Source organism: Myxocyprinus asiaticus, chromosome 50, assembly GCF_019703515.2.
Source record: "Myxocyprinus asiaticus isolate MX2 ecotype Aquarium Trade chromosome 50, UBuf_Myxa_2, whole genome shotgun sequence".
In the NCBI taxonomy this organism is placed as follows: Eukaryota; Metazoa; Chordata; class Actinopteri; order Cypriniformes; family Catostomidae; genus Myxocyprinus; species Myxocyprinus asiaticus.
The window spans coordinates 22,448,947-22,475,495 of record NC_059393.1 but is presented as its reverse complement, the minus strand read 5'-3'; the positions used below and the strand labels follow the sequence as shown (position 1 = coordinate 22,475,495).

Genomic DNA, 26,549 nt, shown 5'->3' with positions numbered 1-26,549 from the left:
GAAATTTGGCACTGCTTTAGAAGTAATCACTCTGCAGGGGTTGCAGTATTAAAGGGTTCATTTAAAGGTAAAGTTATTAGCAAGCACATATTGGGGGTAGATGGATAACTTTGATAGTGTCTATTGATTGGAAAATGTTTCTTTTAGGTACTATATATGCCTCAAATATCACAAAATATAATAATGTTTTATTCCCTGAAATTGAAAATGAGATCAATAAGATGCAGGCCCGGCTCCACAGGGGGGTCTGGGTGGGCCTGGCCCACCCAATCATGAACATGGCCCACCTTGAGAACTACACCTACACCCACCCCTCCAACTGTTCGGCCCACCCGGCGGGTCCTATGGTCCACCTTACATCTTAGAGCTGGAGCCAGGCCTGATAAGATGAAAGAAAAATGTCAAGATATTGAAATTATATTAGGTGGAAATACAGTCTTAGATGTTAAGATGGACAGAATTCCAGTTCCTGTTAGGCTATCCTCAATCGACTCTTTGTGAAAGTTTAGGAGTTATTGATATCTGGAGGTGCAAACATCCAAACTTAAAAGAATACACTTGGAGTAATAATGATAAGTCCAAACAGTCTAGAATCGATTTTTGGTTAGTTTCTTCTTCTTTAGAACAAAGGACAAATAAAGTGTCCATTGAGCCATCAGTATTGACTAATCACAAAATGATTTACAGTTTTATTAAATGGAATGATGTAAATGAATGTAAGGCCTCTAAAGCCTATTGGAAACTTAATAATAGATTATTGGAAATTGATAGCTTTAAACTTGAAATCCAAACAATAATACAAACGTGTTGGAATCAAGCTAAGCAAACAAATTTGTATTGTCAGAATTGGGAGTTTATGAAATATAGGATTAGACTTAGAGCTATTATAAAAGGCAAAGAATTGGCAAGGTCAACCAAATCAAAAGAAGAAGAAATTATTAAGAAAATCTGTTGTATTAAAGATGATTGTACTGACAGGAACTTACAAATATTAACCAATTTACAGGCTCAATTAGACGAATTGTACCTAAACAAGGCAAAAGGAGCTTTTGTTAGATCAAGACGCCGTTGGTTAGAGGAAGATGAAACAAACTCTAGGTATTTTTTTAATTTGGAGAAAAGGAATGGGGAAACACATCCATTAAGAAGCGTAATGTTAATGGTCAGGAAATACAAGATCCTATTAGAATTTCAAAATATGTTGCAAACTTTTATGGTGAACTTTATTCGAGCAAGGAATGCTCTGTAAATAAAATAGACGATTTTTTGAAGCCCTTAAAATATAATATTAATAACATCGATGAAGAGTTTAAAGCCATTTGTGATAAGGAAATATCCATTTTAGAAGTTAAAACAGCCATTAAAAAACTCAAATTAAACAAGTCTCCTGGTAATGATGGCCTAACTGCTGAATTTTGTAAATATTTCTAGAAGATCTGGCTGAATTCCTTTTAATTGTCTTTAAAGAGTGGAATTAAGAGATTTTAAGACTTCCAATATGATATTTAAAGTAAAATGGTTGCAAAGTTATCTTAAAAATCAACAAAGTATATGTAGTACCAAATCTTATATTTCAAAAAGTAGGTGGTATTAAAATGAGGGTATCTTATATAGTTATACCATATATATCAATATGTATAACTTTCCAATTGAGCCTAGCCAGTACTTAAGGGTAATGTATGCAATTCCCAGGGAAATGTTGAGACTTTTAGGGTATGACAATTGTCATTTATTAGAATCAGTTGAAGAGTTTACTTCCTGCATTAGGTTGCACGGCAAGGATTTTTTAAGTTATGGGTGTAATAATTTTTTCTTACGTTCCCTTTTTCAAACAACAGATATCCTTGCTGTTACAGCTAAATGAAACTTTCTGTTTGATTGGAGTACAATATGGTTGACTTCACAAGTATTGTATTACAAACAAAGTAAAGGAGGTTTCATATAAGATTGTACTTCGAGTATATCCAGTCAAGACACTTGTGGTACAACGCTTTAAAGTTAGAGTGGAAGATAATTGTACATTTTGTAAAAGTGCCCCTGAGACTATTAATCATTTATTTTGGGAGTGTCTTAGAAGTTGTGAAGAGTATGACAATTTCACTGAGAATCAGCTCGTCCTTGTGCAATCCTTGTGCAATTAGTTATTGTGCAAATTGTAGACATTTGTACTTACTCTTTTGCACACATGTGCCAAAACATGTGCAATATGCTTAAATGAATAAGAAATTCAAATTTGGTGTGAACAAGAAACTAATTGTTCAGATATTTGAACTTATTGTTTTGAAAAAAAATAACATAAATTCTCATTTGAGAATTGAGCCAAAGCGATTGAGAAAAACTGTAAACAGTTTTTGTGTATATTGTCACTTTTCTAGTTTTGTATGTATCCGCATTGTCTGTGTTTTATGTAATATCTTATTTTTTAAAAATCAGCATTTAGTCCAATATGTTCGTAAACTAAATATGAACTTATCAGAAGTCAACGAAGAGCCATTTATTTAGCGTTCGTTGTAGATTTCACTTTCTAACGACTCTATGAAATCTGTTTTCTAACCTCAAAATCATACAAATATGCCACCTTTTTGGAATATTTGTAAATTAATATTTTGCAATATAATTATGGATTTTACTTGTGTATTTATGTAAAGAAAATTAAGATGAAAAGAAAAAGTTTTTTAAATTTCATAATTTAAAAAATGCCATAGATTACTGAGAAAATTTGAATTTGAGCTTCAAACTACAACTCCCATGATCCCTTTTGCCTTTTCTCATTTTGTATTTTTCCCCATTGTCTGTGTTTTTTTTTAATTGTCTTATTTAAAAAAAAAAAAAAAATCTACATCTGGTCCAATGTGTTGCCATTTATTCACTAAGATTTCACTTCAGATTTCTACACTCAACATCCTACAAATATATGTAAGGACAATTTACTCAAAATTAAATCGTTATTTAAATATTTATATAAACATTTTAAATTATGATTAAAAAAAGTTAAATCATTAAATTAATATATATATATATATATATATATATATATATATATATATATATATATATATATATATATATATATTTTTTTTTTTTTTTTTAAATGCTACTTATTACTAAGAAAATACGAATTCGAGCTTCGAACTACATTTCCCATGATCCCTTTTGACTGAATTTTGGCGCGGTTTAACGTTAGCGTCGGCCATTTTCTTTTCACACCTCCGTTTCAAACACAGCCAACCAGCAGCAGGATTACAATAACACTTTTCATTCAGAAAACTTCGCACACAAAAACTTCTAAACACCACCGGAAAACCGTTCCATCTACAACTCGGCTGCTTCCGCAACAACCGTGCCGAAGTGGAGCACCAACGTCTCGAGGAACGAGTTTTTTTGTGTGTGATTTGAGGTAAAGTGGGTCTATAGAGTACAGCGATATGGCGACCGCAACCCCGAGCCGCGAGTCCAGCCGCGCGACGCCCTCCCAAACGCCGCTTAGCCCCGCGCGCATCTCGCGCCTGCAGGAGAAAGAGGAACTGCGCGCGCTCAACGACCGTCTAGCCGTGTACATTGACCGCGTGCGGTCGCTCGAGCTCGAGAACGACCGGCTGCTCGTCAAAGTGTCCGAGAAGGAGGAAGTCACCACCAGAGAGGTGCGGAGCGTTCTCCTGTTCTGTCGTTTTATTGCAATAAAGCATTCCTGCATCGTGCATGTGATTTCTGGTTAAATGTATGATGCATTTATGTATCTGTTTATGTACATTTTGTTCTCATTAAGCTTTGAAGTTTGAGGAACATTGTTTAATATGTTTTTAATGTGTTGTAAATCAAATTTGCATGGGCTGGGGACGTGCAATGGAGTTTTACGTTTATACAAAGTCTCTTTCTGCCTCTTATTCGCTTTATTTCAACCCCAAATGATAGGTCTGATGTCTGGTTAAGTGCACAGAAAACCTTCATGTGTTTGTGTTGTTTTTTTGCTGTTTAATTGTCTATTTTATGTATATTTTGCTGGATTAACAGTTGAGCGGAGTTTGAAAAGTAGCGCGAGGAAGCAACGTACTTACTCATTCACCACGTGCCTAATAAGTTAAACTTTGCATGTGCAAAAAAGACAAGACAGAAAATGTATTGTGATATAGCTTTATTTACATGGCCAGATATATGCTTTGCACGTAAATGCACGTAAGTAAGAGGTCTGTAATGTAAAGAACAGGGAGGGGCCACTAAAGTGTAGTCATCTGGCTTTAATTTGCAGGGTTTATCCCAAATGCATAAAAAAAGTCCGATTGATATGCATGTGTTTGTGTTAAACAGACATGTAAAAGCAGGTTAAAGTTGCAACTTGTAGACTAAAGTGTAAATTCCGAGTAACTTTGTGTGTATTTAAGCAACTTGTGGACTTGTCCTGGTGTTTCGGGCGTTTTCCTGATACTCTGGGAGGGCGGGGCCAAATGCTCTTTTCAAATTTGAATCTGATCAACACCATCTTCTCCCCCCCACTCAATGGAGACCACATCAACCCCCACCCCCAACCCATAAATCAAAAGTGCCAAAAAATTAAAAGTTGATTTGCAGTTTTTTTTTTTTTTTTAATGCAGTTTAATATAATGCATGATCCTTTTTTGTGATTTTTGTTTTATTTTTCTCTCCCCAATTTGGAATTCCCAATGCGCTCCAAGTCCTCGTGGTTGCGTAGTGACTCACCTCAATCCGGGTGGTGGAGGACGAATCTCAGTTGCCTCCACGTCTGAGACCGTCAATCCACGTATCTTATCACGTGGCTTGTGGAGCGTGTTACCACGGAGACAGTGTGTATGGAGGCTTCACGCTATTCTCCACGGCATCCACGCACAACTCGCCCCACCGAGAGCGAGAACCACATTATAGCAACCACGAGGAGGTTACCCCATGCGACTCTACCCCCTCCCCCAGCAACCGGGCCAATTTGGTTGCTTAGGAGACCTGGCTGGAGTCACTCAGCACGCCCTGGATTCGAACTCGCGACGCCAGGGGTGGTAGTCAGCGTCAATACTCGCTGAGATACCCAGACCCCAATCTGAGACTTTTTGACATCTAGGTCAATGACATGACACTCTTTTTGTCCAGACCTATTAAATTGTTTAAAAATACATTAATGCAAGTCACAAGAAACATTTACTTAAATACATGACGTTACTTGAAAACAAAATTTCATTCATATTTTAAAAACACTGTTGTCCACCAAATCAAAGTCATGTGGTGTAACTAACATGTAGGTAGCCAGTTTGTTGTTTACGTTGAGACAAACCATAAAACAAAGCGGATGCCTTTTAAACCCTCAAGCCTGAGTGTGAATTAAAAACCTTGAAAAATGTGTTTGAGAACTTTTTAAATTAACGATTGTGTAGGCTATAGTCTCGTATATTCAGGGTGCAAGGAAAGTAGTTTAATACCTTGTTGGTTACACCACATTACGTTTTTATAGTCATTCTGGGCTTGTTTCGTGGGCTTTCTTGGCTGCAGTTCTCTGATTGGTGGATCTCTCTTCAGGATTATGGGTAGTGTAGTTGTTTACCTGGAACACAAACAAATTCACTAATATTGATGTTAATGTTTATGCTAATTGGCAGGTCAGTTTTAAATAATATTTGTAATCAGGTGAGTTACATAGGCTACTTTGACTCTTTAATCCCAAGTTCATACATTTTCATTAAGTCGCTGTTTACTGGGCGAAGTGCAACATGTGTTGAACATGTTTTACAGGTCAAGCGCACGTAGTTAAACCTCTAACCGATGGTCTGTTTTTCTTTTAAGGTGTCCGGGATTAAGTCTCTTTATGAAGCCGAACTTGCCGACGCCAGACGTATTCTTGACGAAACCGCTCACGAAAGAGCCAAGCTTCAGATCAATCTTGGAAAAGCCAATTCTGAACTTGAAGAGGTCACTAAGAAGTAAGTATTACCGAATCTTTTGAACTTTCTTGCATGAAAGATACTCGGCATGGGGTCTTTTGACTGGTCTTGTGATATGAAGGGGCCAGATGGGGGCATTGCCCCCACCCCCCTTTTTTAATGGCTCCTAAAGCTTAAAGTCAGAACTTTAACCTGACTTAAATCTGGTTCCATCTGCTGCTTTAGATAATGCAACCAAAAAAACATCTCTACAAAGCCTTCTCAGGATATTAACAGCTTTTTGTTGGTTTTACATTTTCATAGAAATTTACACTTGAACACATGAGTCCAGAAGTTTTGTCTCAAATGTTGTCTTTAGTTTATTTTGTTGCTAAGGAACACTTTCAGATAGGAAGTTTGTTGCTATGTGCCCGATTGTGGGTAACCGCTTTAACCACAAGTAGCGTTACTTTATGGTGTAAACCTACATTCGTCACACAGATTTCAATAGTTACTAGTAGTTGCTAAGATAAACATCAGTATTACTATTGCTCATACAGTTCGGGAACTTTCAAAAGCACTAATCGAGATTAACACTGGCCAACACAACTCAAAACGTTTTAAAAGCATGTGCTTTAATGCTAAAAGGATTCAACATGACTATGGGGTGACATTTATTTTGAGAATCTCGAGGTAAAATGTCAGTGACCCCAAGTTTTTATGGATGTTTTTGGAACCGCGTCGTCCAAGATTTAGACACTTTCAAGGGACAAGATTGCTAATATGCTTAGTTTTTTCGTGAATCAGGATATTTTACTTATTGGAATTTTTTTGTAAGCTACAAGAAGAAGGATGGAGATCTCGTTTTGGCTCTGGCTCGTATCAAAGAACTGGAGGCTCAGTACAACAAGAAGGAGGCGGCGCTTAACACGGCCCTCAGTGAAAATGGCTCACTTTCTGCAGAACTGGAGGACCTGAAGGCTCAGCTGGCCAAAGTAAGTCATTTAATTCACATTTGAGATGCATCACTGTCTTTGGCTTCAGGGCGGGGCGTAACAGATGTTTTCTTGCCGTTCCAGACTGAAGATGCTCACGGAGTGGCCAAGAAACAGCTGGAGGCGGAGACTCTGATGAGGGTGGACCTGGAGAACCGTTGCCAGAGTCTGACAGAGGAGCTGGAGTTCAGAAAGAGTATGTTTGAGGAGGTTAGTGCTTCTTAGTAGTAGTCGACCAATATGGGCTTTTTCAAAGGGCTGTGAAGATATTTAGAGAGCAGGCTGGCCATTGGCCTAAGCACACATAATACAATTTACTGATGAGAAATTAGACATTCAATGTAAGGAATATTCTGGGTTCAATACAAGTTAAGCTCAGTCGACAGCATTTGTGGCATAATGTTGATTACCACAAAAATAGCCCCTCTTTTTAAAAAAAAAAAAAAAAAAAAAAAAAAAAGGCAAAGCCCAAAGTCACAGTGAGGCACTTAAAATGGCAGTGAATGGGGACCAATTTTTGAACATTAAAATACTTTTTCAAAAGTTTAGCCACAAGACAAACAATATGCGTGTAAACATGATTTTGGTGTGATAAAATCCCATACAAACCTTTCCTATGTAAAGTTCAATCCAGTTTTACAACTTCGTTGCCATGATGTAATGTCAACAAACCCTAAAATGACTAAAAATGATGATTTAAACAACTTTACAGCTCAAATAATACATGAGTTTAAACAGAATAATTAACGTAAGTGCTTTTATAGAATTATAAGCTTCACATTTCTGCCTCCAAAAATTGTCCCCATTCACTTCCATTGTAAGTGTCTCACTATAACCTCGATTTGTGCTTTTTTTTTTTTTTTTTGAAGAAAAGGAGGGATGAGCCTAAATAAATGTTTCTAGTATTCAATATTATATCACAAATGCTGTCGATTGAGCCTAACTTTTATTGAACCTGGAATATTCCTTTAAATGTTTCTATTTGAAATGAGTTTATTTTGGTTTATCGGTAAAATTGTTTGCATTGGAACTGTTAATTGATTAAAATTTGTTATCAAATTAATTACATGATATGTCCATTAATGAATCATAAATGCATAGATTAATATTTGCACTTTCTGTATATAATTATAGAAAGCACCTCAAATAACAGTATTTCAAAATATAATGACTAAATAATTATAAATAAGTATATTTAAAGAATTATAAATACAATATACATCACATTATAAATATAATAATTCTGATAATTAAAAAGCATTACACTGGGGCCTGGGTATCTCAGCAAGTAAAGACGCTGACTACCACACCTGGAGTCACAAGTTCGAATCCAGGGCGTGCTGAGTGACTCCAGTCAGGCTTCTTAAGCAACCAAATTGGCCTGGTTGCTAGGGTAGGTAGAGTCACGTTGGGTTAACCACCTCGTGTTCGCTATAATGTGGTTCTCGCTCTCGGTGGGGCGTGTGGTGAGTTGTGCGTGGATGCCGCGGAGAATAGCGTGAAGCCTCCACAAACGCTAGGTCTCCACGGTAACGCGCTCAACAAGCCACGTGATAAGATGCGCAGATTGACGGTCTCAGACGCGGAGGAGATTCGTCCTCCGCCACCCGGATTGAGACGAGTCACTACACCGCCGCGATGACCTAGAGTGCATTGGGAATTGGGCATGCCAAATTGGGGAGAAATTCCCCCCCAAAAAATGCATTACATTATTGTAGCAGATGAGTAAAGCATTAATAAGACAATACAAAAAGTGTCTTTAGAAGGCAATATATTGTTTATTCCCATATTATTGAACAAGTCTATCATTGGCATACAGTCCACTAGGGCTGAAACGACAACATCGACAATAAAAAAAAAAAAAAAAAATAGTCGACAAAAATGTTCTTTGCCGAATAGTCGTTTGATCTCATTTAACGTAACATGAGATCACATTAAACTCTGACGCATGAGAGGAGCACTTCAGCTCTCGCATGATTGAGGAGAGGAAGAAGACACAGCTTACAGTCCAGACCCACTCCAAACCTTCCAAACAGCTTAAAGTGATGTAGATCGGAAAGTATTAGGAAATTATACAGAATTACAAAATAAGAAAAATACAGAAGCACTCTTGTCGTGAAATAAAGTGGAGCCGGAGCTGCCATCCCTCGCGCACGCTTGCTACAGCTAGATTGTTATGTGATAGCGTGCAACGTAGTGAATCATAACATGTGTTGCGGTGTGTATCTTATCGTGAAGAAAATTGGTGATACGCAGCTCTTTTAAGAAGAGAGAGTTTTTTTTTTTTTTGTTAAAGATGGATCGAAATCAAGTGAGCAAAACGGTGAGAGAGGATAGTCTTCGCCCCATTATACACTGCACCAAAATATGTTTTTGATTTGTTTCTGTTTTGGCTTGTTTTCCAATATAAATATCTAAAACTCCTTTAAAACAACATACATTTACTTCAGCAGCTATACTGCAGAAGAAAATATTGTTATCTGAGAATGTTGAATATAATATTAAATATTTTAAAATATCTAAAAATCCTTAAAACAAGACACATTTACTTGAGAAGCAGCATATAAGATATTTAGACTTGCTTTTAGAGAACAGATCTTGAATATAAGTATATTTTGTCTTTACTGCACTCGCAGAAGTATAACCAAGTGAAAAAATACACTTATATTCAAAATACACTTATATACAAAATACACTTATATTTAAGATACATTCTCTTAAAGCAAGTCTAAATATCTTATATGCCGCTTCTCAAGTAAATGTATCTTGTTTTAAGGATTTTTAGACAATTTTAAATGGAAAACAAGACAAATACACTTAATGATAATAGTTATTTTGTAATTTTTTGTAATGAATTAAACTTAAGGATAATTTTTTTCTTTTAATTCAGTGAATGTCATTTAGAGGTATTTTGAAAAGATGACTTTGTCCTCTGTTGTTAGTAAGCATGTTTAATACAACCTTTTAAGTCAAAGCACAAGCTGAATAATCGTTTAAGAGCTAATGATTAATCGTTGCAATAATCGCCCGAATAGTCAAATAATCGTTCTAACAACCGTTAGATTAGTCGATTATCAAAATAATCATTAGTTGCAGCCCTACAGTCCACAACAATCCATTTTGCAATTGAATTCAATCATCCCAGATAGATTTACTCTAAGGGCTTTTCTAAGGATGTGTCAGTATTCACTTACGTCAGACGGATGCTCGTAGAGCATCTCACTTTAGTTGCGTCGCGTCATAAACACAGTGTTTAGGTCGCTGTGTCAAGTTAAACGTAGTTTGAAACTTAGAAAAACACGTCTCAGTATCCCTGCGTTCGTAATTGCGCTCCGTCCAGCTGAAAGCAAGAACACATCCTCATCTTGTGCTGTCGCTAGTGTCAAGCAAGCCTGAGTGTGGTTTGTTCTCTGTACAGCTGCACGTTGCCTGTAAAGCTGGAGTTACGCTTACTGCCCCCTGCTGAAAAAAGGTGATGCTTCTTCCACCTTCCATATTACGGTCCAGGGGATATTTCAAAATTTTTTTTTTTTTTTTATATAATTAATTGCACTAATGCAAATTAACACGTTAAATCGACAGCTTTAATTTGGCTATATTTTATGTTTTATAAGATATTTATTCAGTTATTTATAATATACATTTTTAGCAAAGTAGCATTGTTTTTTTTTTTAACACAATACAATTTAATTCAGTTTTTTAATTAATTTTTTTTACACAATGTTTGCTAAAGTCTCTGAAAATATTTTAAGGCATAAAATAAAGTGTTTATTTTCCAATGACAAGACTGTTGGTAGATTTTTGGAACCAGCATTTCTGTTAATGGGCAAAGTGGGCATGTTTATTTGGCCTGCCCAATATTTTTGGTCTTTCACTACTTCTAACTCTTGTGTTTACTTTGTTAGAGTGAATAAGACAAACTTCTGTTATTGAGTGCTTTTTGCCTGTACCACAAAATCATGAGAAGGTCAAAGGTCAGTTCTTACACCTGATGTGAATGTCTCATGCAGGAGGTGCGTGAAACTCGCAGACATCGCGAGAAACGCATGGTGGAGGTGGACACGGGCACGCAGCAGGACTACGAGTTCAAACTGATGCAGGCGCTGCAAGATCTCCGCAAACAGCATGAACAACAAGTGCAGATCTACAAAGAAGAGCTACAGCAGACCTTCAAGGCCAAGGTAACCATCATTACGTTACGATATCTTTATTCAGCTTTCTTCACTGGAAAAGTAAAGCAGAGTTAACAGTAAGTGCGTCTTCTCTTCCCAGCTGGATAACGCTAAGGTGTCATCTGACATGAATGATAAGGCGGTGCTCACTGCCCGTGAGGAACTACAAGAAGCCCACATGAGAATCGAGAGCTTGAGCTATCAGCTCAACGCCCTGCAGAAACAGGTACAACACCCCACCATTTACCCGTTTTAACGCCCTTCAAGTCCTATATAGTACACCAGATAGTGTGTCGCAAATCATAAATCATTCAAAATAGTGCAACAAAGGCCACCTAGATGATGTAGCTTCTTTTATGGAGCAACTAGCGAGGACAATGCAATAGATCTGTTGTCTCATCATTATATTTGTGTTATTTCATGGCGCCCACCCTTCAATGGCAAAACGCTAATTAAAATTGGGTCATGAGTAATATCAGGTCTCTTAGACCATGATCTGCCTGTGACTGATGGGTTTGGCTCTTGGCTTTGGAAAATCCAAATGTATGCCTTTTTTTCTTGATTTCAGTGCTGTAGTTTGTACTAATTTTGGCTTTGCAGGGCAGTGTAGATTCAGTTGCTAAACTGATTGGAAAAAAATCACGTTTTAAGGTTTTTTATTACAAAATGCTTTTAAAAAATGTACTTTATATATAATACAGTGAAACTGTTCTTTCAGTATTCACTTATTTTGTTGAATAATGAGGAAGATGTGAAAAATCTTGTAATTGATGTTGGTGCAGGGCAGATGTTTTCTCTTTCCCTTGTCAGCACTGTTTAGAATATCGGGGCTCTTTAGCTGTTTGACATGGTTGAATTGCTCCAAAGCGCTTTAAAAGCAAAAATGCTCATGTAGAATTCAAATTTGTCACATGCACCACCATATTGAGGGCAGCCCAATTTATTCACGCATGTGAGCTGCTCCGCGCCATCCTTGCAGCCCTGTTGATGCGCGCGCACAGATAAAGCAGAGCACAACTTCAATCACTCAGCAGACATCTGTGTCCCACATGAGAAGCATATTTAGCGCTTATAAAACGAGATGAATATAATAAGGTTGCTGCATCGCGTGACGGAAATGCGTACGGACGTGGCTGGAATTAGAGCATTAAAATAAAGGTGCATCTTAAAAAATATATATACATTGATCTTACGCATTGTATCGATGACATCGCATCGTTGGCGAATTGATCGATGGATCATTACACCCCTACTGTTAATATATAGAAGCTAATCTAAAAATGTAATTTTCTGCCATCATTTACTCAACATCCTCGTGCAAAAGGAGTATGACTTTTTTCATATGTGAAACACAAGATTGAGGGATGAATTGTGATTGTCAAGCTCCAAAAGTCATCACTTGTGCACTATATTTAAATGAATGTTCTAGGTTCAATACAAGTTAAGCTTAACAACATTTGTGGCATAAGGTTGATTACAACAAAAATCAATTTTGACTCGTCCCTCCTTAAAAAAAAAAAAAAAAGCGAAATCCTTGGTTACAGTGAGGCACTTACAATGAATGTGGCCAACATGTAAACGTTAAAATACTTTTTCAAAAGTATAGCCACAAGACATAAACAAAATGTTTGATAACATGATTTTAGTGTGATTAAAATCACATACAAACCTTTTCTGTATGAAGTTATAGCCAGTTTTACAACTTTGTTGCCATGATGATGTAATGTCAACAAACCCTAAAACGACTGTAAAAATGATGATTTAAACAACTTTACAGCTCAAATAATACAAGAGTTTTAACTGAAGAATTAATGTAAGTGCTTTTATAAAATTATAAGCTTCTAATTTCTGCCTTTTTAAACACTCCAAAAATTGGACCCATTCACTTCTATTGTAAGTGCCTCACTGTAACCTCGTTTTTATTTTATTTTTTTAAGAAAATGAGGGACGAGTCGAAATAAATTTTTGTGGTAATCAATATTATGCCACAGATGCTGTTGATTGAGCTTAACTTGTATTGAACCAGGAATGTCTTTTGAAGCCATGCAATAGTGTTGTGTGAGGAACAGACTGAAATTGTTAGTGTTAATTCTTATCTTTACCCATTCGAATCTGGTGCGCAAGTAAAAACATCTTTGTTTACATAAGCGCAACACAGTAAGCACCCCTGACACCACAAAAGTATAAACGCCTTGGGCCATTGCTGCAGTGCCAGGTGAAAGTATAAACGAGGCTAAAGTAGAAAAGGGTGAAGGAAAAGAAATTGCACGTATTTGCATGTATTGTCACAAAGGTTTTAAATGTGTGAAAGTGAGTGAGATTTGAGTGCGCTGCAGTCTTCCATGCCCTCTTACAGTATACTTTGAGAACCACTGTAGTGTTCTGTCCACATAGTTGGAAGAATGCATATGTTAAAGGGTTAGTTCACCCAAAAATGAAAATTATCCCATAATTTCCTCACCCTCAAGCCATCCTAGGTGTATATGACTTTCTTAGTTCAGCCAAACACAGTCGGAGTTATATTAAAAAATATCCTGGCTCTTCTAAGCTTATAATGGGAGTGAATGGTACCTTAGATTTTGAAGCCCAAAACAGCGCATCCATCCATCATAAAAGTAATCCATACGGCTCCAGGGGGTTAATAAAGGCCTTCTGAAGTGATGCGTTTTTGTAAGAAAAATATCCATATTTATAACTTTATGAACTGTAATCACTGGCTTAATCACTAACCCTTTAATGACACGCACAGACAGGACCGTTTGTGGAAATTGTGTTGATGAAATTTGCGCCACGTGCGTGGAAAAACCGAAGTACGCTTTGGCCTAAACACGAGTTTATATTCTTGTAGGCGTCCACCGCTGAGGAACGAATCCGTGAGCTGGAAGGCATGCTGTCTAGCGACCGAGACAAGTACCGTCGTCAGCTGGACGCTAAAGAGCGCGAGATGGCTGAGATGAGGGACTGCATGCAGCAGCAGCTTAACGAATACCAAGAGCTACTGGATGTCAAACTGGCTCTGGACATGGAGATCAATGCTTACAGGAAACTGCTGGAGGGAGAGGAAGACAGGTGAGTGTCCACATTTCTGAAGAGTCACCTGTCAACACATACCTGCTGCTAGAGACTACAGGACCAAATGGCTGGAAACATAATTGGACCCATGTCATGAATCAGTGATGAATTACTCAAAAATGACAAGACAGTATTATTTGACAAAGGATAGTGTCCAGGAAGGCAGCTAACTATGTTTTGAAATGTTCTGATGCCAGGGGCATGTCTACGGGCATTGCCTACCCTGAAGCTTTGTCTACCCCTCCAAACAAGTCATCTGCGGATTGCCTATCCTAAACATCAATAAACCTGTTAACAACAAAAATAGCTGTTAACACTACTGTCTGAGGCAACTATGATGGCTATAAATTCTGTCTGGCTTGGCAGTTCACTAGGTTTTAAAATGCGTTGAAACTAGGGCTGGGTATTGACAGATATCCTGATTTGATTCCGATTCACAAGCTTTAGATTCCGATTCGATATCGATTCATATAAGCATATGTTCGGTACTGTTAAAATGTCCACTTTGCTGACAGTATGAAAGAAATTGTCTCACAGCTAATGCTGTTAATTATACAGGGTACCATCTAAAGCTAAAATATTAATTTTACTAATTATATTTTACTAGTTTTTCATCATTCGTCACATTTTGGCTTTTTAAAAATAAAAAAAATCCATATCCCATCAATAAATATGATATTGCTTGTATTATATTTAGTTGCACGTTTGTCATTTACTATTTACAAGTAGAGGTAGACCGCTATATCGGTTTTACGATTAATCGGTACCGATAGATATCAGAAAAAACATGCCGATAGTTGCCGATATTTTATTTACATTTTTTCCCCTAATTTTTTATTTCTTATCAGTAAACCTCATCTGGTGAAATATATACGTACAAAACTGTTCATCTGGTGAATCTATAGGCCTTAAAAAGCATCATCTGGTAAATACTCTCATAAAGAGCATTGTGAACAAATTCAAAATAAGAATAATATACAGGTGTATTTCGGGCTTGTTTAAATAAAAATGTCCCGCATTATGCGCACTTAATTTCAATGGTTATTTTGGGGAATTTGGTTGCACAAACTGCTTTTTGGATTTTATTCATTTTGCAGCCTCAGTGTCTGTACCCTTCATAGTAAAGGAAGAATAAGATATTTTTTATTATTATGTAGATCGATTTTAAAAACTATTGGCCGATTAATCAGTTATCTGCCTTTTTGGCCATTTTAGTTATCAGTATTGACAAAATCCACTATGGGGCGACCTCTGTTTACAAGTATTTACATTGATTTGTTGAACGTGCTAAAAACCGTTACTGTCTCTTTAAGAAAACCGTCTGTTCTGTAAAGAGCATCTGTAAATGAGCGCATGTTAACGAGAGAGACTCGAATGGCTTTATCTCATCTGTGCTATGCATGATTAGAATTTTTTATTTTTATTTTTTTTATCAACAACTGACTGTAAAGAACAGAAAGGATATTAAGAGACCTTATTCATGACTAATTGATTGTGTGGATCTCATCTTTGGACACGAATCATCCAAACATCACTGCACAAACCACTACACATAGACAGAGTCACTGGTGAGCTAAATCTGAACAAATACCAGCCAGTGAAGAATCAAATATATTTTAGTTGCATAGCGCGAAATTTGGTTGCAAATGCAAGTGATTTTCTTTCGTTGTAGTAGAGAGTTGCGCATAGAGTAGAAGATCGGATCTTGAGATTTAAAAATTGATATTGAGATTGAGTTTAAATGAAGATCGCGATGCATTGGAAAATCTATATTCTTACCCAGTCTTAGTTGGAATGCGCCAACTAAGTTGTAGGTAGGTAGGCAACTTACAAGGTATTGAAACTCATTTAAACACTCCTAGTATGTCCAGAAATGATGTCTAGATAGGCAGCTCACTAGCTTTTGCATCATGTGCAAATGCACCTCTGATGCCTAACAATTCTCTCATTTTGCTTTGAAACCTGTTTGAACGTGCTCAAACAAGGCTCAAAAAAATGCTGTTCTACATCATGCTCTTCTTGAGTATTTAAATCACTCTAGGATTGTACACTTCTGTTATTCGTGCAGCCTAGATATTATCGTTAAACATCAGTGTCATCTTCATGGACACCTGCATCTTGTAACGTGCTCAGGAATGTTCCTCAAATCAACTTCACATTATTGCGCTTCATACTTGACATTCGCAAAATGCTGGAGGAGTAAGGTAGGATGTAAAATGTCACACTGGAATGCTAATTGCTTTGTCTTCTTGTATAAGCAAACGGACAGCAGATCAGTGACAGAAACAGACCTGAGGTAGCATTGTCGTTAGACTGTTGAAAATAAGTCAAATACGAGGTATCATTTACCATGAAGATGCAACAAGGAATGCTAAGAGGCAGCTAGACCGTCTTCGAGATAATAGTAAGAGTTCAGACATTTGAGCAACGTATGATATGAAGGAAAGGTAAGAAGGCAGTGCAGTTACATAAAGATTTCATGGTGCGGTTGCCCACTCACTGTTCTTACTTTTGATTAATGTGGTTTCCTGTTCATTATTGAATACGAAATCTCCATTCCGTGTCCTCTAGGCTGAAGTTGTCCCCAAGCCCGTCCTCACGGGTGACTGTGTCCCGCACTACAGCGAGCAGTACTAGTTCTTCACGTACCTCTCGCGCAAAGAGAAAGCGTGTGGAACTGGAAGAGTCTACCGCTGCGCCTAAATTTCAGATCAACCAGGAGGCAGAAGCAACGGGCAATGTTAGCATCGAGGAAATTGATCTGGAAGGAAAGTCTGTCACCCTCAGGAACAACTCTGATAAGGTAAGAACTTTTAATGACAACATGAATTATTATTATTATTATATATTTTTTTTTGTGCTAATTTTCATTTTTGAATATTTAGTTTGCTCTCAATCTGTCACCAACATATAGGACCTTTCCCGCCTCTAAAATTACATCTTTGCAAACAAAACAGACGTTTATTTTATATATATATATATATATATATATATATATATATTACACACACACACACAGTATATATTAAAGGAAGAGTGTGGTAATCATCATTATGAACCCAATTACATCTGGTAATAAGATGCATTTTTGGTGATCCGATCACAGGTGGTTAACGCTAAATACAGGTGGAAAAATGGTCCAAAATGTTTTGTGATCGCATCACTGAAACCTCATATGGAGGTAGTCTAAAACGCATGTGACCACATCACATTTGAGGTGCGAATGGAATCCGTCCCCATGTGTCCTGCACAGCAGCAAAGCACCACCCCTCACCTGTCAATCAACCGCTGCGTTAAAACAAGAGTTTAAACTTTGCTGTTTATGAGCGGCTTTAAATGAAATAACCGTCCGATCGAAAAATTTGAAAAAGCCAATACACATACAAGCACAAGAACTTTACACAACTTCTTCAGTGTATCTGATATCAACATTCAGTGACACAGATGACAATCACACACATCTGAAACTTTAATAATGGAGAATTCTGTTTGAAAAGTTGCATTTGCCCTTAGATCATTTTTCAGCTGCATCTGGGGGTAACAGCTACTTTTTTTTTTTTTTTTTTTTTTTTTTTTTTGTAGCTCTTTGTCTTCAATTAGTTTTGCGGTTTATTAACATGCAGTAACACACTGACACAGTGATTGATGTATGTCATCATGAAATTAGAGACCCTTCCCTCGAAATCCGAACACAAGTGGTTACAGGAGACGCATTTGAGACCCATGGTAATACCAGGTGGAAACAGCGATGTGTTTCGGTTTACCACTCGTGATCAGATCACCAAAAACGCATCTTAAAACCAGGTGGAAACAGTGCCTATAACACGAATGCTGTCGATTTGAGCTTAACTTGTATTGAACCTGGATCATTCCTTTTAAAGAAGAACCTTTACATGGCAATGCAGTATCTACTTGTAAATACTGATTTCATCGCTTTTTTTCCAACTTTAGGATCAATCTTTGGGAAGTTGGCGACTAAAGAGACAAATTGGAAATGAAGAGGAAATTGCATACAAATTCAGCCCCAAGTTTGTCCTGAAGGCCGGTCAGACAGTAACGGTAAGCAAATATAAGCAAATTTTTGTTTTACATTACTTGCTGTTAACACATTGTTGAATTAAATTCTGATGTTACGGTTGAAAGGTGTGGAGTGCCGATGCTGGCGTGGCCCACAGCCCCCCCACAGCCCTGCTGTGGAAGAGTCAGAACTCTTGGGGCACTGGAGAGAACATCCTTACCTCATTGGTCAATTCAAATGGAGAGGTATGAATCCCCATTATCTGATTGTTGATTCAAACTTAAGAGACTTAAGTATCAGAGGGATCAGCCTTGAAGTACACTGAAAACCCTAAAGTTGACTTTACTCAAGTGATTGAGTAAACTTGTTCCCTCAATTGAACTGCATAATGGTGTCTCCTAATCTTGTTTAATTTAATTCACTAACTTGGTGTTCATATAGAATTAACTTAAATATTTAAGTTAAGGTAACTAGATGCAAGTAGACTTAACTCAGATTTGCTATTTAAATGTTGTTTCTACTTAATTTTAGTTGCATTGACACGAATGTAGATACAATAACATGGCTCAAATAAAGAAGATTATAACCAATTCGAAGTCAGTCATTAAATGTGAAGTGTAACTTTTTTTGTTGTCAAAATACATTCTAATATCCCAGTTTATTGTTCATTGACAACTATAAGTAAGCCACTTTTGGGTTTACCTCCCCCAAAAGTGTAAACACTAAGACTCTCAGGCAAACATTGATGTTTATATTTTGAGCGGCCTGCTCAGCTCCACCCATCCCTTTCTAGCTCAGACTATAGCGTGAGGTTGGGGCGTGGCTACTTGTTGTAAACTGTTCATCCGGGAGAATATGATCGTCCATGGCAGATGTGTTACAAATTAAACGAAACTTGGCTTTGCCAAAATTTGAAGACATGCTTAAAGACAAAGAGACAGAGAACGGAGTAAAACCAGAGTCAACATTTACAAGGTGGGGGAATTTTTGGCGTTCGATTCTTGCCGTGTTGCTTCTCGACAGGTAAGCGTTACTCTGGTATTGCCACACAAGTTGGCTCATTACTGTTGAGCTTCAGATAAATTCGTAAGATATTCAGAATATGTACTGTTATGCTTAGTAGTTACCAAGAACTATCCCTACCTCTTGTGCTAGATCCCCTACGCACCAGCTGCCGCTCAATCTTGTGATGCTGTCGGACCAGCCGATTCCTCTGCAATGCTTTCTGTTTGTTATAATGGTCTTGTTTATTATGACGTTAAATTTGTATCACCTTTTATTTAGTGTAGCCTATTTGTTCATAGGGATCCAGAGAGTGCGAAAGGGCGTGATGAGTGTGAGGGGTGTTGGCAAAAGTTGTTTGAAAACATACTTTATTTTTGTAATTCTGTTTGGTGCCACTAGTAGAGCAGAAATGGCACACTTCACCTTTAAATAATCTTATTTCTCCACTGAAATGCATATATAGCTGTAAATTCAGTTGTGCATGCACAAGGTGAACTGAAATAGTTAACAGGCTAAAACTTGACCAAAGGTTGCACAGATCCCCCTAATTGTGTCATCACACTAAACAACTATTTGCAACAAAACCGCAAATAATTCTACGAAAGAGCTGAAACCTCTATGAACTCTTAATACCAACAATTTAAATGCCCCCATGTGCTCCCTTTGACCAAGGAAGCATAATTAATCCAAGCCCCATAGCCTCAATATTTTGAATTGTTAACACTTAAATCTAAGAAGTCTATAGATTTTTAAGATAAATTCAAGGAAAATGGATATTTGAGTTACAAGCCCAAAAACTTGACATTTCAAGTAATGTTTAATTAAGACAGCTTGTTTTTTTTTCCAGTAATGGCAACATTTGTGTTTACAGTGTAGCGCATGCACCTTTTCTGTGTTTTTTGTTTTGTTTTACTTTCTACATAATATTCATATGTAACCATTAGGTTATAAAATATTATTGTTCTTAATGCGTGCATCTAATATTAAAAAGTGAACTTCTGCTTGCAGGAAGTGGCAAAGCGAACTGTCACGAAAAGCGTTGTAGAGCTGGAGAATGGTGATGATGAGGAGGGAGACTTTGGCGATGAAGATCTTTTCCATCAGCAGGTTAGTCAATGCTTTGGCCATCCGTTTCATTTGAAGAGCAAAACAACATACTTGTTTTACCTTCAAGTCTTGTCAGAATGATCGAATTTACAACATGAGCGCACAAATGCCACCGTAGCAAAACTAATTTCGAGACATTCTCGGTGGCAGTGTGTGACGGAGTAGATCGTCACCGTTGGCGGCAACACTGGCACGCATTTACACACCACAAACATCCCATTTATTCCCCTACCGCTATCCGCTATTGGAGACGCTGGTGCACACGCGATCCCTTAGCACACGGTCATTTCACTTACACCCACACATTTTCCCCTCCATCGGTACTCATCCCGGTTACACACAAACACTGTCTTTTCTTGTTCTTTGTATTTACCTGTTTGGTGTTTGTTTGTCGGTGGAGTCGGTCTTCCGCATTGCGGGAATTTGGGTGGCCAAGCCGAGTGCTTGCTAGCCACCGGAAGCCAACGAAACCATGTCTGTGTTAATAGGGGAGCACTGTTACACTTACCTGGGAAAAGACTCTGTGATACAAAAATGTAAATAAATGTATCTGTGGTACATATTTATCAATATATACTTACCTGAGTAGGGCTTAAACAATTAGTCGACGTTATCGATAACATTGACAATAAAAAGTCGTCAACAAAAATTTTCGTTGTCGAATAGTCGTTTGATTTCATTTAACGTAACGTGAGATCACATTAAACTCTAATATTGACACGAGAGCAGCACTGCAGCTCGCGCCTGACTGAGAAGAATTACACAGCTCACAGTCCAGACACACTGTAAACTTTCCAAACAGCTTCAGGTGATGTAGATCGGAAAGTATGAGGGAATTATAATGCAGAAATACAAAATAAGTAAATACAGACGCACTCCTGTTGTGGAATAAGCAGAGCCCTTTAAAGGAAACACCCCGGCGTTACATCTTTAATGCAGTTATATTTAACGTGTTATAGCTTTATTAAAGTTCAAATAATATGGAAGCAGATCTTGTAAATAACTACAAACTCCGAAACTGGCATTTCTCTGTGCGGTCAACGCCTCTTCTATGAGTTGTGCGAATGTCCCGATCTAAGGGGGAAAGATTGAAACTGCATCCGGCTGGTGTACACACTGTCACGGGACGCTCGTCCTTGAGCGCACACGCTTAATGCAGCTGGACTATAAAGTGATGACTCGTGACTTATTGAATCATAATATACGTGTCACTGTGCATTACTTATCGTGAAGAAAACTGGCAATACGCAGCTTTATTAATAAGAGAGAGTTGTGTTTTTGAGAGTTAAAGATGGAGTGACATGAACCGAAAGATGAGAGAGTCTTCGCCCCATTATACACGGCAACAAAATATGTTTTTGATTTGTTTCTGTTTTGGCTTGTTTTCCAATATAAATATCTAAAACTCCTTTAAAACAACATTTACTTTAGCAGCTATACTGCAGAAGAGAATATTGTTATCTGAGAATGTTGAATATAATATTAAAATACTAATATTTTAAAATATCTAAAAAATCCTTTAAAAAAAAAAAGATGCATTAATCTGAGAAGCAGCATATAAGATATTTAGACTCGCTTATAGATAGATCTTGAATATAAGTATATTTTGTCTTTACTGCACTCGCAGAAGTATAACCAAGTGAAAAAATACACTTGTATACAAAATACACTTATATTTAAGATACATTCTCTTAAAGCAAGTCTAAATATCTTATATGTTGCTTCTCAAGTAAATGTATCTTAAGGATTTTTAGACAATTTAAAATGGAAAACAAGACAAAAACACTTGATAACAATAGGATTTTTTTTTTGCAGTGAATTAAATTTAAGGATAATTTTCTTTTAATTCAGTGAATGTCATTTAGAGGTATTTTGAAAAGATGATTTTGTCCTCTACTGTTAGTAAGCACATTTAATACAACCTTTTAAGTCAAAGCACAAGTTGAATAATCGTTTAAGAGCTAATGATTAATCGTTGCAATAATCTTCGAATAATCGTTAGTTGCAGCCCTATACCTGACTGTGGATGGCTCCAAAGGGGGGAGGAGCCTGGGCTATAAAAGGGAGCCCCGGACTTTACTCGGGGCGTTCTTGCAACGTTGGATGACCAAGCATGCAGTTGTGGTGCCGTGAGCGAGTCAAAAACCCCCCAAACGAAGTATAGTTGTAGATACTTGTGTATATTTTTGTATTTACTTTTTCTTTATTTGTTACCTTGAATTATACGTCTTGCACCTGTGAATATTCTTCACCCACTGGAATTTTGTTACTTTTTCGCACCTGAAAAATAAATAGCACGTTGCACAAGAGTGCTATTGCGTGTTGGGCCATCATTTGTACTACATCTCGGACATTTACCACGTCCTGCAGTGGGCTCTTGGAACCCAATGCATCACAGCGCGAGAAGGATCAAATATATAAATGAAGCATCAAATACACTCCCTAATGAACATTGCTCATTTTTTGTTGTACAAGCACTAAAAGTGTCTTTTTGTCAGAAAGTAAAAAACTAATAATTATGTAATTGCCCAATGCACTTGAACACACATCACATCATAATTACGGCTTCCAATCTCACATGTAGGACCTCCCAGGGAGACTTGAAGAGGCAGGATTATTTTCTGTAATAGCTCTTGTGAAGCTTACTGATATATATAATCTTACACTTTGTGATAAAAGCCGATATTGAGTTTTTGTGCAATAACTGTATTGACCATTTGCTTTGTATTTTTAGGGTGACCCAAAGACCCAATCCAGAGAATGTGCCGTCATGTGATGGAGCCATGCAACTTTAGTATTTTCCTTACCACTATTCAGTCTTTTGTAGATCCACTACTTTTTTTATTTTACAAAAATCAAGAGTTCTTAACACCCTTCCTTCCCTTTACCCCTCATTTATATGGACCTCATTTGTAAAGCCATTTAATCATGAATGGCTGCAGACGATGCAATTTATCAGTGAGTAGTCTTTCTGCCAGTTGACATACCAGACAGCCGTCGTAGGAGTTGGAACACTTCAGAATGGCGGCAACCTCCCATTACTGACTGTCGGCAGAGCGCCATTAGACGAGTCAAAATTATCAGAAATTAGAGAGTATTTTTGCAAGCCGGTGATTAAGAAATCTGCATATTCATGCAAATGATTCATGCATGTTTTATGAATGGGGGAATTATTATGGGATGCTTTGACGGGGAGTTATCTCCCTGTTTTATGTTTTGTAGTGCTCTATAGACGTAACTGACAGCTGTCGCTTAGCACGCCTCTTGTTTTTTGCTTTGCCAACCAGATGAACAGGGTGGATTGTGTTTTGTCAATTTTCTAAGTGATTACTCATTCAGAGTACTTCCAAAATAACTTTAGGGTTAAAATCGTATAATAATGTGTATCGATGAACGTTTTGCATAGTATTATGTATGTTTAAATCAATGAATAAATGTTACGACATTTTTGGGATATCCCTAACCTAAATGGCAAAAAAAAAAATCTTGAATCATGCAATTTGACGTTAATGCATACGAGCTGCATTATGTTGAGAAATCACGCAGAAACATTTACATTTACTCGTTTGGCAGACGCTTTTATCCAAAGCGACTTACAAAAGAGGAATACATTATAAGCAAATCATCTTAAGGATAATCAAACTTATATCGAGTACGCTGTTTAAAAACACACATTTTGAGTAAATCTACTCAACACTGAAACTTGAAGCATTTTGAGTTTAGATCAATGTAGTTGTTTTTTTTACCGATGTTTGATTGAATTCATCGTGATCAATTTTCGTTGAATTCTGCATTGAATTCGACTACATTCAGCACTAATAAAATTGGACCAGAATCATCATGTTAATAACAACATGGATGCTCTGTGAAATTAACCAAAGAAGCAGTGAGTGACCTTTTTATTGTTTATAACAATTGAGACTAATGAAACCGATTGGTCTTGATTGCCTAATTTGCCTTTTTTCATACAAGTCTTGACACTCCAAATAAATGGATCAAAATTTTGAAATCCCTTAACAGTATTTGTCAAATCCAGTAAGTAATCTGTTCTTCCACCCTGTTGGTTCTTTTGCATTTTGCGTTTTAAAAGCTGTCTCTTAAGCTTAAAAAAAAAAAAAAGGTTCTCAGTCAATTATGCATCCATCAAATATATTTTATATACAAGTTAAATTAATGAACAAGGACACTGCTGACGAATCTGTGGGTGGGTGTCAATTCTACCATCAACTGCGGTATTGGAGGATACTGCAGCCTGAATTTTATCTTCGTTCTTATTTTTTATATATTTCCTCTGGAGTTTTAAAACCATAGTGCACGAGAAATCTCAGTGCTTGCATTTGAAATATATCAAATGCAGTGTGCTTAAATTGACCTGTCAAACAGTTTTTTTTTTTTAATGTTTTTTTTTAGGTAATGCAGTGCTTAAATATTGTTGTTTTAATGGGGTATCTGTAATCTTATGTGTTAATTTTTTTGTGGGTCATATTGATATTTGTATGAGAATGGAAAAAGGATATTTAATTACCTGATAGTGTGTCAAGGGTCAGTGTGTGCGCACAGATTTGTGTCAAAATTAGTACGTGAAATTGAGCCCAAGTAAAATTGTATTTGCGTACATTTGTGACTTGACCTCTGAGCTAATAAAATCTACCTTTTTGGTTTATTTCATTTGTCATGAATGGAAACTGTTTTCCGGCTAAACACTCCGTTTCTGTGAATTTTAACACTGTGTAACACTGTTTTCATAAGGAAAATTGTTTCCTTACTCTTTCAGGTTTTATTAGACAGGGCTGTGACTGATGTATCAGATACAATGTGCTTTGATAGATTTTATACAAAATTGTCAATCCGTCATTGCAATTGTAGTAATCTACTGTAAAGAAACTGCTATTTGAACAACCATCAAAAGCATAGAAATGTGAGTTCAAGGCTGCGAAAAATTGAGCCTCAAATGAGTTGTGAATAAACGTGAATCTAATTTGGTACGGGGGAAAAAGGACTTCATTGTTTGGATTTTGAAGGGCTATAAAAGGGGAGGGCACATGCCAAGTGTCTCGTTCATTTTGATCTATTTTACTTTCATTTGTCATTTTGTTTTTGTATGCAATATCCAATAAATGTTTTGTGTATGAATTTGTTTTTTTATTGTCTGTTATCAAATACAAACATTGTATCCAGTTACTTAACTCTATAACACGTGTTAATTGTGCAAAGCAGGTACAGTAATCAGTTGATGCACTCAAAAAATATTTTTACCTATTTTTAAGATTTACACACTTCAATTCACATTTGACAAAATTCCATTAAAGGTGCACGCAACGATTCCTGAGAAACACTGTTGATGTTCGAACTGCCCCTCCCTTCAGTGCTCCTTTGCAAGCTCCGCCCCCAAATTCAGTAATTTGCTACTGATAAGATAACTTGCAGAGAAGACGAGACGGTTTTACACACACCAGCTCCAGACACTCAACTCTCCTGCTACTAAATCTAACATCACAACAACAGCATATATGGGTTCTGTGAAACATGAAACCTATCGAGAAGAAAAAGTGCAACTTCTGCATCCGTCTTCAAGCCTTTTACCTCTCAGAGGTCTCTCCACCGCTGAAAAGCCTTGCCGATGTTGGCGCGACTCCCAACTGTCAATTTATGATCCTTCTTTTTTAGTTTATATTCGTCTGACCTTTTTCTCTTGGTCTGCTTCACAGCCATTTGTCCTCGGAGTTTAGAAAGTTCACATCAGCCAGATTTGCCATCACTCTTCTAATTAATTTCCCTCTCGCTCTGCCCCCACCCCCCATCCTGTGCACGTGCAAGAACCACCCCCTGTTGCTGATTGGCTGGTGTAGTGTTGTGTGGATCGGTCTGATCCACTTTGTGTCCCATTTACAGAGCCAGAGCTGTGTACAAACACTAGATTTTATTTCAGCCCACCCACAGAACGGACCGCCAGCAGATTGTGAGATATTTGCAGAATTTGACAAAAAAAAGTGTATTGGATTAGAATTACTGAGTGCACCTTTAAATTGAAATGTGTGATGTTTAACAAAAATTAATAATTATTAAAATAATTAGATAATAAAAAATGTACTTAGATCATTAAAATTAATAATAGTTAAAACTTTAAAATAATTAGGTTTTTTTATTATTATTATTATTATTATTATTATTTTAGGTTACTCAGTTCAGTTTGATGGAAATTTGGTATGAAATTGAAATGTTTAAATCTTAATATATATATATATATTTTTTTTTTGTTTTTTGGAGTGTAATCTCAATTATGTAAAACAATTACATAATCTGAAATAATGAGTAAATA

General features: G+C 36.9%; 2 protein-coding genes across 2 annotated transcripts in view; one reads left to right on the top strand and one right to left on the bottom strand.

Moving 5' to 3' along the window:
* The window catches only part of LOC127438849 (uncharacterized), a 687,566-nt gene that overhangs the window by 506,974 nt on the left and 154,043 nt on the right, over positions 1 to 26,549 (bottom strand). The gene's annotated exons all lie outside the window — the stretch shown is intronic.
* On the top strand, positions 3,214 to 25,359 carry LOC127438819 (lamin-B2-like). Its single transcript, XM_051694696.1, has 12 exons — positions 3,214 to 3,641; positions 5,785 to 5,921; positions 6,700 to 6,856; positions 6,941 to 7,066; positions 10,867 to 11,037; positions 11,129 to 11,254; positions 13,877 to 14,097; positions 16,672 to 16,903; positions 18,052 to 18,159; positions 18,244 to 18,363; positions 20,132 to 20,230; positions 22,965 to 25,359. Exons 1-12 carry the CDS (start codon positions 3,426 to 3,428, stop codon positions 23,004 to 23,006), a joined length of 1,755 nt encoding a protein of 584 aa, XP_051550656.1. The 5' UTR covers positions 3,214 to 3,425; the 3' UTR covers positions 23,007 to 25,359.

Excerpts from the sequence above, each read along its gene's own strand:
- LOC127438819 (XM_051694696.1), top strand. The coding sequence starts at position 3,426 with ATGGCGACCGCAACCCCGAGCCGCGAGTCCAGCCGCGCGACGCCCTCC. Across the intron at positions 3,642-5,784 it reads AGGAAGTCACCACCAGAGAG|GTGTCCGGGATTAAGTCTCT; the intron begins GTGCGGAGCGTT and ends TTTTCTTTTAAG. Across the intron at positions 7,067-10,866 it reads GAAAGAGTATGTTTGAGGAG|GAGGTGCGTGAAACTCGCAG; the intron begins GTTAGTGCTTCT and ends TGTCTCATGCAG.